General features: G+C 41.7%; 1 protein-coding gene across 2 annotated transcripts in view; it reads right to left on the reverse strand.

Annotated features, from left to right (window-relative positions):
* BRF1 (BRF1 RNA polymerase III transcription initiation factor subunit) overlaps positions 1-14,026 on the reverse strand; it is a 572,778-nt gene that overhangs the window by 489,766 nt on the left and 68,986 nt on the right. For both annotated transcript variants that reach the window (XM_029598099.1, XM_029598098.1), the window contains exon 3: positions 4,121-4,294. In XM_029598099.1, coding sequence (XP_029453959.1) covers positions 4,121-4,294 — 174 coding nt within the window. The remainder of the gene's footprint in view (positions 1-4,120; positions 4,295-14,026) is intronic.

Here is a 14,026-nt window from a genome sequence, read left to right on the forward strand (position 1 = left end):
ATCGAATTTAAGATCCTCTCAACTTTACAGAAAGCAATATACAAAGCAGACTACACCGCACTTGATGACATCATTCATATCCAGTACTCTCCACGCACAACAAGATCAACTAGTAAACTACAGCTAGTGATTCCATCACTCCCTCATGCTAAACTCTCGTCCACCAGAAACAGAGCCATTTCTATCATCGGCCCAAAACTATGGAACTCCTTACCTCAGTTCCTCACCTCCCAAGAAAACCCAAAATCTTTTAAGAAAGAACTAAAAGCCTGGCTCCTCTGCCAATCTCATACTGACAGCCTGCACAACAATCTCAAAACTTAATCCCACAGCTTCCCATATTTTGTCATTTATTCCCCCCTCTGTCTAATCTTCCTGTTTCCTACAGATATCTAAGTCTATTTTTTCATTATACTTGATCTCAGACTATTTAATGTACCTATCCTTTGGTACATCTTATCTGCTATGCTCAATGTGTTTATCCTTTGGGATATCTTGCCCTGCTCTTATGTTTGACATGACAGTTCTCAGATTGTTAATTGTTGTTTTCTCTTCAATGTCCTCAATTAGTTTTATGTAACATGTTGTTATAATCTGTAAACCGGAGTGAAGGCTACTCTGCTCTACCTCGGTATATAAAAAAATGCTAAATAAATAAATAAATAAATGCTGCTGATGTCAATGTCTCGGACTTCCTCGACCCAAATAATTTCTCCATCTTGTCGAGCCGAGTGCAACATTCCTTGGGGTTATCTGGGCGCACATGCGGCAAACCCAGACATCATGCGATGCCCCCAGGCAGAGGACACATACCTCATGGGGGTCTGTAAAGGACATGGTCCTCGGATACCTAGGGGACAGACGGAAACCATACGAGGCCATGCCGAACGAAAGAAAAGGGGGGGAAAAAAATTGAGATACGGTAATGGTAGGCGGTCGACATCAGCAGGCACAGAGGCACCACTGCCACGGGGGAGGCAATGAAAGCAAAATAAAATTTACCAAACCGACAAAAAACCCGACTGGGAAAACTAGAAGGAACAAGAGGGACCCGTGATCGATGAATTCACGAGAAATACCCGAAAAGGACAGTGAAAAAAAAGTTTCCAAGGCAATTTTTAAGGAAAAATCACAAGCTCACTCTACCACAAAGTAAAAGCTCCATGGGGGAAAACAAAAAGTTACTGAAGAGGGAACCCGTATGGATGCTTGGAATAGGGCATGCTAAGTAAGTTCAGTCAAAGTTCCAGAAACTTTTACATAAGATTTCCATGCCGGGCTCATATGATGATGTCACCCCATGTTTGAGGACTATCATCCTGCTTGGACCGCGGAAGCATCAGCTTTGGACTCATTTTCCAAATGGATCAATAATTTGGACCCTAACTTGCAATTCACAGTCCAAGCTAGCCTGGAGCAAATTGTATTTCTGGATATATTGATTTCCAAACAAGGAGTGAAGTTGCACACAACAGTCCATCGAAAATCAATTGATAGAAACAATCTATTAATGTATAACAATTTCCATCCACGGGCCTTTAAAAATGGCCTCCCTGTCAGCCAGTTTTTTAGAATATGCAGGCTGTGTTCAATCGATCATGAATTCAAAATCCAATCACTTTCATTAGCAAAAAGATTTCTTGACCGCGGCTACCCTTAGCCAGTAGTGTACAAAGCCTACAAACGAGCCTATTACTCTCCCCGCACTGCATTACAGTACCAATCTAAACCACCTGTTACAGTGAGTATGTGTGTCTTACAACATACAGACAAATCGTATTTGATTGCGCAGAGTATCAAAAAACATTGGCATGTTCTACAACTTCATCCTTCATTTGCGGAATCTCCACTGATTTCGTACCAAAGAAGGAAAAATATCCGCGATTATGTGGAGCATGTATCTCTTGCTCAGGTCAATCAATCTCCATTCAATGGAGTTCACAGACAGTGCGGCAAATGTGATATGTGCATCGCCACTATTGAAGGTAATGAATGGCATCATCCTATCACTGGTAGAATATACAGAAAGAATCATAACACCACATGTGAGTCCACACAAGTAGTGTACCTGATCCTATGTCCTTGTTCACTTCTATATGTTGGCTGCACCAGCAGACAAATTAAAACGTAGCTGCGTGAGCATAGAAGCAGTCTAAACACTGGCAACATAGAGGCTCCAATTGTCAAACATTGTCTCCGGGCTCACCACACATTGGAACAACTTAAATGGACAATCCTGGAAAAAGTGTCTAAGAGCGATCATGGTGGTGATATTAGTTGTCAACTCAGCTATCGCGAGCAGTGGTGGATTTTCAGCCTCGCGTCAGAAGCCCCAGATGGTCTAAATGACAGTGTTGAATGGTCTTCATTGCTCTATCCTGCCATTGGTTGTTAGAGCAACCTCCTCCATTACTGATTGGCTTGTTCTGAATTAATTGGTTACTTTAAAAAGTCTGTTACAAACAATGGCGGATCCCGGTTTAGTTAAAGCTGAGACCGAGTAGCAGCGCATGCAGTGAGACAGTCATAAAGAACGTATATAAGCTTGAACAGCGATACATATTGATGTTCAACAATCCAAGATAAGTACAATTCTTTGCTTTTATATTGTAGACACCGCACAACTTTACCACCCCTGACGAAGCCCACGAACCGTGTCAGGTCGGGTTGGTGTTGTCAAACGCTGTCCAAGCAATGCAATAAGTGTCCAGTCTAACAAAAAAATTCTTTGTGAAAAAGTTTAAAAAAAATATAATGCATAACAACGAGTGTGGTCACTAATGATTGAAATGAGGTTACACAGTCTTAAGTACCATAATTGACTGGTAAGCAGCATTTAAAACGCTGCAAAACCTACTCGTGAGTTACCTTCTCAAAGTAAAAAGAAGCTCACTTTGTTTATGAGGTTTCCACACTCATCCAATAGACTACATGGTATGAAATTGTTTTTCAGCTTGTGAATATGATGTTCATTTAATTACAATTGTCGATTTATACATCATATATATACAGTTTCATTTAGTGAAATAGAAGAATCCCTAGCATTTCATTTGCTTTCTTGGCTGCTGCTGTACACTACGCAGAACATTTCATCATATTTTCAATGACGACATCTAGATCCTTTTCCTGAGTGGAGACTCCTAATGTGGAACCTTGCATTATATAGCTGTAAGTGCTTTGCACTTGTGCACATTAAATTTCAATTGTCATTTGCAAGCCCAGTCTCCCAGTCTTGCAATGCCTCTTGCAATTTCTCACAATCCTCTTGTGATTTAACAACTTTGAATAATTTTGTGTCATCTGCAAATTTTATCACCTCACTTGTTCTCATTTCCAGGTCATTTTAGCCCTGCTCGTTTTCTTCTCTCTTCTAACCAGTTGGCAATTTACAATAGGACAGTGCTCCCTATCCTATCACTTTTTAATTTCCTAAGAAGTCTCTCATAAGGGACTCTGTCAAATGCTTTCTGGACATCCAGATACACCATATCAACTGGCTCTCCTTTATCCATGCTTATTTACACCCTCAAAAAAATAAAGTAAATTTGTGAGGCATGACTTCCCTTGACTAAATCCATATTGACTTTGTCCCATTAAATTATGCTTATCTATATGTTCAGCAATTTAGTTCTTTATGATAGTTTCTACCACTTTGCCTGGCACAGACTTCAGACTCACTAGTCTGTATTTTCCTGGATTACCTCTTGATCCCTTTTTAAAAATTACATTGGCCGCCACCGTCCAGTATTCAGGTACCATAGATGTTTTTGATAATTTACAAGTTTCCAATAGCAGGTCCGCTATTTCATTTATCAGTTCTTTCAGCACTCTGTATATACCATCTGGTCCAGATGATTTGCTACTCTTTACTTTATAAAAGCAAAATACCTCAAAGCCACGTTCCAGTGTATTGATGTTTTATAAACTTACTACAGCCATATCTCACAATTTGCTGTATCACCTAAAACATGATTGTTAAGCGAGGCTCATGGAAAAATACAAACCATGAAATACCAAACATTTTCTAATGACTGCCAAAAAGCGTGCTCGTAAAAGATATACTCCACTAGAGAAGCAAAGACTTAAAAACATGGCTGCACCTCTGAAAGCAAAAGGATACGAGGTGTTCCTTCTGTTCTACAAACCAGGTAAAGACAGGCAGCAATCACATGGCTCATCTTTCTCCCACGAGTGAGATGCTTGCTCACTGCCATCTTGAAAAAGTTAAAGGCAGTGTCAAGGCAATGTTGGTTTAATTGCAGCTGGACTCCCAAGTTGTGAATTTGTCGTTTTCCTAAAAAAAATAATTATAGCACATTTCAATCAACCAGAAAAATAGTTAATACCACTTTAAACATAACTAAACATTGAACACTAAGGGGGCCCTGTGTACTTATTTTTCTATAAACAAATTGGGAGACAACCTTTAGCACTTCTACCCCTAAATGTGGGTAATATGCACAATGCTAAAATATACAACCCATGTAAACTGCAGCTGTAAAATGATTTTTGACAAGGCCTGGTCTTATTTTTGACTAGGTCTCATTTCTTCACAAGAACAAAGAGGAGCTGCCTTTAGAATTACCACTGAGGCAAAGTCTTTATACAATTCAAGTACATGGTCTTAAAGACAGTTTTTGTTTCAATTAATACTCCTTGGCCCTAAGGTATGCTGTGCAATTATTGACAACACGGATGGTATTCACTGGTACTGGGTCTTTTCTCCTTTTTCTCCGTGAAAGAGGCAGCCAGGTAGTAAGTGCCTGGGATGCAGAAAGAAACAGAGTTACTTAATTGTAATCTGTGTTCTCAGAGGACAGCAGGATGTCAGACCTCACTAGTAGGGGTGACATCATCCCATGAAGCCTAGCCCCAAACTTTGACTGTGCCCAGCATGCCAACATACCATGCATCAACATAAGGGTCCCTTTATAGTCTTGTACCATAGCATATGTAATTGAAAACCAATAACAAGGGGAGGTAGGCAGATTTAGTCGACTGCCATCCTGCTGTCCTCCGAGAACACCTCTTACAGGTAAGCAATTCTCTAGCTAGAGATTGCCTACTTCCAAGAATTGCCTTCCTGCTTGTCCTTGGAGAAAGCAGACTGCCTTGAACGAAAAAAGAGGAAAACAATGTTGACAATGACAACATATTTTTGTTGGCAGCAAGTCTCTTTTCCATTGTATCTTATCTACAAAGGGCACCCTGGAACAAAAATAAAAGGTTCTAGGAGGGAGTAGAGTTAGAGTTTACATTTTCATTTCATTTATTTGAATGCCATCGTTCTATATACAATCATACAGTTCACAGAGATTAAAAACATTCATAAATTTAAAAAATAATACAAATACATAAATCCATACATCTCAAATGCTGAAAGACAGATTAGTCTAAACCGGTTATGCAAGCCACCCCTGTCCAAATAGTAGTGAAATGTGAATGTGAACTCGTTGCAGCTTTGCAGGTCTTCTCTACAGGGACAGATTGAAGATGGAACCACCAACGCTGTAACACTGCCATGGCTTGGTCACAGAGTGAGCCTTGACATGGCCCACCTAGGCATAACAGAAGGAAATGCAAGCTGCAAGCCAACTGGATCAAGTCTGTTTGGCAAAGGCAATTCATAACTTACTACAGGGGTGGCCAACTCCGGTCCTCGAGAGCCACATACAGGTCAGGGTTTCAGGATATCCACATGAATATGCATGAAATAGATGTGCATTCAATATAGGCAGTGCATGTACATCTCTCATATGCATATTCAATGCAGGTATCTTGAGAACCTGGCCTGACTGTGGCTCTCGAGGACCAGAGTTGGCCACCCTTGCCTTACTGGTTTAAAAACAAAAATAATTCTGAAGTGGATTTTCTATGGGCATCAGTCAGCTCCAGGTAGAAGGCCAAGGCTCTCTTGCAATCCAAACTGTGAAGTGTTTGTTCACCTTCCTAGATAGGTGGCCCAGGAAAAAAATGTTGGAAGAAGGACTGATTAGTTAAGATGGAATTCCATCATCATCTTAGTCAGGAACTTAGGATGAGTGTGCAGAGCCACACCATCATGATGAAACTTGGTATAAACTGGGTAAGTTATTAGAGCCTGAAATACAGGTATGTGTATTGCGTCAAATAGATTACTGCAGATGGTCCAAAATGAGGTCACAAAGCTGTTGACTGGTATGACAACTGCAGGAGCTTCAATGGTTACCAGTTAACAAAAGACTAAATTTAAGGTGCCAACACTGATGCATAAAACAATTTACAATGAGAATATATTTTTAATTTTGTTTTATATTCTACCACAAACTGTCTGTTCCTTTCAGTCAAAGGGCCAGCATATTTCGAATGTTAAATATTTTAGTGAATATAAATCAGAACAAACAATTAGAACTTTTTCTTTAGCAGGACCGAAATAGTGGAACTCAAATCAGGAATTGTGGAAGGAAGCCAAATACCTGCATTTTAGAAAGAAAGTTAAAGCTATTTTATTTAAGCAGTTATGGGTAAGGAGCTAGGAGTGTAGATAAGATGTGTTTTATTTAAAACATTTTATGTAAAAGTTTGTTTGTACATTTATGAATGTTTCAATTTGGAATCCACACAGATTTGCAGAATAGAAGATGAGAAATAAAAAAAAAAAATACAAATAAAAATAACTCTCCATGGTGAACTAACTGCCACCAAAAGTACAACTTTCCAGGTCAGATACTTCAGATCACAAAAGCACAGCAGTTCAAAGGGAGTTTTCATTAGCTGGGACAAAACCACATTTAGGTCCCAAAAAACAGCTGGAGGCCTGATGGAAGGCTTCAAATGAAGCAGGCCCCACATAACCAGACAACCAAAAGCTATACAGAGATGGTTTACTTTCTATATGCTAGTGATAGATGCCAACTGTACTAAGGTGAAATCTTACAGGCAAATTTTCAATGGGCCACATGTGTAAAAAAAACGGGGGCTACACGCACAGCCGGGCCTTGTGTGTGCCGCACGCATTTTCAAAGGGGCCCGGCCATGCGTATAACCCCCGTTACACGCAGAAGTGCCGGGCCCAAGGAAAGGCGTGGTCTGGGGGCAAGGCTGGAGGCGGCCGGTAGAGCGGCCATTTGCTGCTGTGCTGGGGAAGCACACACCGGCAATCGGCCAGCGCGCACAAGTTGCTTCTGCTCCAACGGAGCAGTAAGTAACAAAAGAAAAAAAAAAAGTTAGGAGTAAGGGTTTAAGGGGTGGGGAGGAGAGGAGAGGAGAGGGGAAGGCGGAAGGGAAGTTAGGTAGGGAAGTTGCCTCCCAGTCCACTCCTTAATTGCAGCGGACTTGACGGGAAGAGAGGAAGGCCGAGATGCATCGCAGTGCAAAAATTGCAGAAGTCTCCCCCCCTTGCGTGCGCCACCCGCACATGCACATGCGGATTATAAAATTCAGCTGGCACACGCATGCTAGAAAATCAGCGCATCCATGTGTGCACGCGCACATGGACATGAGTGCACCTTAAAAAAAAATCTACCCCTTACTGAGCTGGTTTTGAGACCAGACTGACAAATGTAGAAGGTGCTCAAGTAGTTTTTGCATGGAGCAGAAGGAAGGATCTAAGGCCATTTGCTCACAACTCAGGGCATTGAAAATTCTGCCTACAAAATTTTAAAGTTCTGGGCACAAAAACTGAAAATTCTGCTTACTTTATATTGATCAAAATAATATACATGACAATTGTTAAGTAATTCATTTAAAATGTAATACAGAAAAAAGTTATTAAAGATGCAGAGTTTACAATATTTTGAGTAGAATTTCCCTAGAAGTACATTGTAATAATGTCCCTTCCACTCTCTCCCTGGTCCCCTGGCCACTCTTCTTTCACGTTGCCTTCTCAGGCCTCCCATCTCCTCCAACCTCCACTATCTCTCCCCTTCCCCGCTAGGCTCAACCCCTTCCACTATCTCCACTCCTAGAGTTTGATCCCTCTCAGTACTGCTCCTCGCACAGGCTCCCTTGTACCTCTCTTTCACACACACAGGCTACCTTTCTCTCTCTCATACACACACACACCCCCACTCCCTCACACACACACACACACCCCTACATACAGGCTCCCTCTTTCACACAAAAACATCCCTTCACACAGGCTCCTTTTCCCACACAGATACACATTCTTTCACAATCTCCTCACACAGACTCCCTCTCTCTGGCACACAGCCACACCCTCATTCATGCTCTCACACACACACACACACCCCTACACACAGCAGGCTCTCAAACAAACAACTTCTACACACAGACTCCCTCTCACCGAGGCCTACTCCATCTTCACCATGAGCGAGATTGGAAAATCTGCACACAAAGTGGAAATTCCGCGTTCCACAGTAGTGCAGAATTCCCCCAGGAGTAATTTAAGCCCGTAGGATTTCCTAGTGGAATCCTTTCTTGATGCTAAAAGATCTCAGACATCCTGTAACAGATCAAGAAGTTGTAAAGTCAACCTTTCAACATTCAAGGCAGTTAGAGCCAGGGATCGAACATTAAGATAGCACAATCTGCCTTGACTAAGTGGCATATAGTAACATAGCAACAAAATACCGATGGCAGAAAAAGACCAAATGATCCATCTAGTCTGTCCAGCAAGTTTCCTATGGTGGCAACTACTGCTCTTTGCAAGTTATCCCCAAGCCTTATAATAAATCAACATTCTTACTGGGTGAGATACCTTCTTGAAAATTTAGACAATGCTGCCTGACATGCTTTGCTTTTGAACTTGGACATAGAAGCAGTCCTGTGCTTTTTTCCTTATATCTGTGTATCACTGTAAAAGTTAAGGCCCATATTGGTTGACCTGTGAATCCAATTCCCCTTCACTGCCCCCTCCACCCCCCTTCACAGTCAAAGCAGAGAGCAGTTGCATCAAAAGCATCAAGGCTTATTGGTTAAAGGTAGTAATTCCCATGCATATTGTTAAGGGTAGTAACCGCCACCGACCAGGTTACCCCCATGCACCCTTTTCTTCGTTTCCATCCTTCAGCTTTTAGGGATACAGTGTTTATCCCATGCCCCTTTGAATTCTTTTGACTGTTTTTGCATTCACCACCTCCTCCAGAACAGCATTCCAAGCATCCACAACCCTTTCCATAAGAAATATTTCCTGACATTGGTTCGAATGGTCCCTCCTGGAGTTTCATTTTGTGACCCCTAGTTCTACTGTTTCCTTTCAAAAGGAAAAGTTTTGAAGTAGGTGCATCATTAAAACTTTTCAGGTATCTGAAGGGTTATCATCTCCCCCCTACACCTCTTCCAGATGCAGATCCTTCAGCCTCTCCTCATAAGTCTTCCGATACAGACCCCATACTATTTTGCTCTTCTTTTGCCTCCATCCTGTCTTTATCCTTTTAGTGATATGGGCTCCAATACTGAACGCAGTACTCCAGGTGAGGCCTCAAAGACCTGTACAAGGGCATCACCACCTTTTTCTTACTGGTTATTCCTCTCTCTCTGCAACCCATAATTCTTCTAGCTTTAGCTATCGCCTTGTCACATTGCTTCGCCACCTTCGGCTCACCAGACAAGGTCCCTCTCTCTCTGCACATTAGTCTTTCACCGCCTATCACGTACAGCTCTTTTGTATTACAGCACCCCAGATGCATGTCTGTACTTCTTGGCATTGAATCCCAGCTGCCAAATCCTAAACCAGTCTTTAAGCTTTCTTAAATCACTTTTCATTCTCTCTACTCCAGGTATATCCACTGTGTTGCAAATCTTAGTATCATCCGCAGACAAAGTATACCTTCTATCACTTCTGCAAAGTCACTCACAAAGATATTGAACAGAACCAGTCCCAAAACCAATCCCTGTGGCACTCCACTTAACACCATTCTCTCTTCAGAGTAGGTTCAGTTTATTATTACATACTGTCTCCTGTCAGTCAACCAGTTTGCAATCCACACCACTACATTGTCATTCACTCTCAAGCTTCTCATTTTGTTCACAAGTCTCCTATGCGGGACAGTATCAAAAACTTTACTAAAATCCAAGTAAATCACATTGAGTGCTCTTCCTTGGTACAATTCTCTAGTCACCCAATCAAAAAACTATCAGATTTGTCCAATAGGACCTTCCTCTGGTGAATTCATGCTGCCTCAGGTCGAGCAGCCCATCGGTTTGTAGATAGTTCACTATTCTCTCCTTCAGTAGATTCTCCATTAATTTTCTCACCACCAAGGTGAGGCTAACTAGCCTGTAGTTTCCAGCCTCCTCTCTGCTCCCACTCTTGTGAAGCAGGCCCACTATCGCTCTTCTTCAATCTCGCAGCACCACTCCCATTTCCACGATCTATTAAACAAATCTTTCAACGGACCATCCAGCACATCTCTGAGCTCCCTCAGTATCCTGGTATGTACCTCATCTGGCCCCATGGCCACTTTCAGTTTTTCTAGCACTTCCCATATATTCTCTTCTGTAAATGGAGTTTCATCTATTCCACCCTCATCTAACATCTTCTCCAGGGTCTTCTTTAGTGAATACCGAACTGAAGTATGCATTTAATATTTCTGACATTTCTTCATCTCTCTATACATTGATCGTGGTCACCTTTCAATTTCACTTTGAACCTTTCTCCGATATACCTGAAAAATCTTTTGTCAACTGTTCTGCCGGACCTTTTGCTTTCTTGATTTCTTTCTTCATCTCCCTTAGTGTCACCAGATATTCTTCCTTGTGTTCCTCTTTTTGGGATCCTTTATACTTCTTGAACACTGTTCTTTTTTGCCTTTATTTTTTTCAGCCTCCTCCTTTGAGAACCAGACTGGTTTCTTATTCCTCTTACTTTAATAACATAGATTTATTGCCTTTGTAATTAGGTCCGAGGAAGTCCCCAGCCTAACTGGCTCCCCCCGAAGGACATCTCCTTAAGGAGTGGGAATCAAATCTGCCTTGGCCAGAAAGTGGCTATGAGTATTATGGTCTCCCTGTACTCTTTCAGCTTCAACAGAGTCTTCGCAACTAGCAGTATCAGAGGATATGTGTACATGAGGCCCTTGCCCTAACTAAGGGCAACTAATCAAAAAGAGATCTCCCCCAAGTGTATACCTAATAATGCTCCCAAAACCCATCTGGTGTATATGATTTTTTTTGGGTACACTCTGTTGACTCGCTCAAAAATATGCCAATTGGCACACCCCCAAAACATTTTTTTTAAGAGGGAAGAGGATGGTTTCATACGTTTATTGATAGGCAACCCCCCTCAGTGCCTTGCTTTTTTACTCAATAACTCACCCTCCGAGGGAGGGTGAGTTAATCATATAGCACTTCAGGCTTATTAAATTTTGGAATAAACCCTGTGCAAGGCTAGGGCTTTATAATCATTGGTCACTTTGGCGGTGCTATATGACGGTCACTCTATAAATAAGCTATGTCTTCTCTTTCAGTAGCAAGATTGTAATATATTGGATATTCGCGGATTTCATGCTACTTTGGGTTATTTTTACTAATTTGCAACTTTTCAATTAAGGCAACTGAATTGACCCGAGTCTGCCAGTGTTGTAAAGTAGGCACAGATTTCCATTTCAACGCAATTGATAAGCGCACTGCATGCAACAGCTGTTGTATTAACAGTTTCTGAAACTTGCCAAGTCTTTGGTTAAATTTTGAGGATAATTTGGAAGGGTATACTCCTAGTCAGATTGGAATTATTCTGCCACTAGGACAAGGAGTTTCTGAGCAGCTGTGTGACATGAATGCTGTCTTATATATCCTAGGTGGCCTGCAGCCACTGAGATCTGATGGTCCTATCAACATGTACAGTTGACACCATAAGGTCTAATATCCTCAACATGTCCCATGCCATTGTCAGACTCATCTGAATCTTTTCCACTGCAGATATCAAGGTAATAGTCCTCTACTGTAGAAGGAAGGCTCTTGCCAGTGTCATGTCTACCAAAGATCTGTTAAACTCCAATTAAGATGACAGGCACAAGTGGGATTTGCGGTATTTGATGACAAACCCTAGTAATTCCAACATGGAGATGGTCTTGTGCATCAATTCTGCAACATGCTCTTGACCATCCAATTGTCCAGTCAGAGATACACATGCACCCCCAGCTTGCGCAGCTGTGCCACCTCCACGGCAAGGCATTTGGTAAAGACATGCGGGGCTGATGATAGACCAAAAAGGGCAGCAGGCAATACTAAAGATAACCATTTCCCATGTCATTTCCTGTGATATGCAATATCTCTATGAGGGTGTAAGCATCCTTGAGATCAAGAGAATAGTCCCCTTTTTGAAGAAAAGGAATTAAAAAGTGCCCATGGAAATTATCTTGAACTTTTCTCTTTTCAGAAACTTGTTCAAGGCCCTTAGGTCTAGGATGGGACAGAGTCTCCCAGTTTTATTTAGAATCATGAAATTCTTGGAGTAGAATCCCTACCCTCTTTCCCTTGGTGAAATGGATTTAACCAATCCTTTTGAAGCTGTTCTTGATATGAGTGACCCCCAACTGGAGCCTGGGGGCTGATTTGGCAAGAGAACCAACAGATTTTATTTATACCCTTGTTTTATGATGCTGAGGACCCACACCAAAGTTACACTGGGCAAACAGTTTACATAAAACCTCAGCCTATCTCAGAAAGGAAGGTCCTCCGATAAAAGTACAGGAATGCAGGCTATTCTTTCTACAATACAGTCAAAATCCCATCCCAGAAGTTGACTGGGGTGCTGGCTGCAACTTAGGACCTGCTGCTGCCTTGGACGAGCACGCTGGGCCTGTTGTGTCCTGAAACCAGAGACAGAGGGTAGATCTTCCCTGACTGGAAAAAGTGCCTCCTCTGCCTGATTCTTGGATACCTCCTGGAGGAGGAGGGTGGGTCTGCAGTGGCAATGGAGAGCTGCTGCAGAGTTGAACATTGCTCAAGTTGACCAAAATGTTTAGAATAGCAAAGATTTAACATGAGCCAATATTTGAATATTAAGTTTGAAATATTTGAAGATTTTTTGAGCTTCAGACTGCTGATAAAGCAGCAAAGGCTTTTGGCACTCATAAAACACATTAAAACCATGATTCATTTAACCTGGTTCTGTTTGACAATAAGACAGGACAAGAATCTATGGCATGGCATTCCAAACTATATGATGAATAGCTGTGATCAGTTCATTCAGTTTGTAAAGGAGGAACTTAAACCTTAGGAATTAAATCAGTCATCAAAATCGGTTGGGCTGGAAAAATTTTAAATTATTATTATTTTTTTTTTTTTTTATAAAGGAGCCAGGACAAAAATTTGTCTTTGTATTTTTATTTTAGCTTAATTTTTTTTTTATTTTGTCTGTTTAGACATTGTTGCTTTTTTCTCTTTTCCTTGTTTTGCCTATATATTTTAAGTTTCTTTTTGCTTTTACTCTCTTGCTTGTATGTCATTTTTAGACTATATTTATATTGTTGTGCTTCTTTTGCTTGTTTTAGTTTTCATTTTTTTCTTGTCCCCCTCCAGCCTCTCTTCAATGCTGGCGGGGAATAGCCCTAGGCTGCTGTGGTTTCTCCTGGCTTCCACAGCTCCTCACAGGCCCGAGACCTGCCACAGCAGCAGTGATTTTCTCCTAGCCACAAGCCCACCTTAGTAGCATATCTCTTCTGCCCCATACCCACTGCAGCAGTCATTTTCTTGAGGCTCTCGCCTGCTGCAGAGGCAGATGCCAATTTTTAGGGACCCAGGTGACCTGGCAACCAGGACTTTTACATTTCTGCCAACTTGGATGCAATGTTAACACATGGAGAGAAATCAATGTCCATCTTTTCAAAAAGCAGAATTGCTTACCTGTAACAAGTGTTCTAGGACAGCAGGATGTTAGCCCTCACAGATGGGTGACATCATCAGATGGAGCCCAGCACGGAAAACTTTGGCACATTAAGCATGCCCAGCATGCCACTAACCGCGTGATCACAAAGGGTCCCTCTTCAGTCTCGTATCTTAGCGAAAAAAAGACGAGCGAAAAATAAAACAAACCGACAGAGAACCCAACTCCGTGGGGTGGCGGGTGGGTTTCTTGAGGACT

Source organism: Rhinatrema bivittatum, chromosome 4 (assembly GCF_901001135.1).
Source record: "Rhinatrema bivittatum chromosome 4, aRhiBiv1.1, whole genome shotgun sequence".
Taxonomy (NCBI): domain Eukaryota; kingdom Metazoa; phylum Chordata; class Amphibia; order Gymnophiona; family Rhinatrematidae; genus Rhinatrema; species Rhinatrema bivittatum.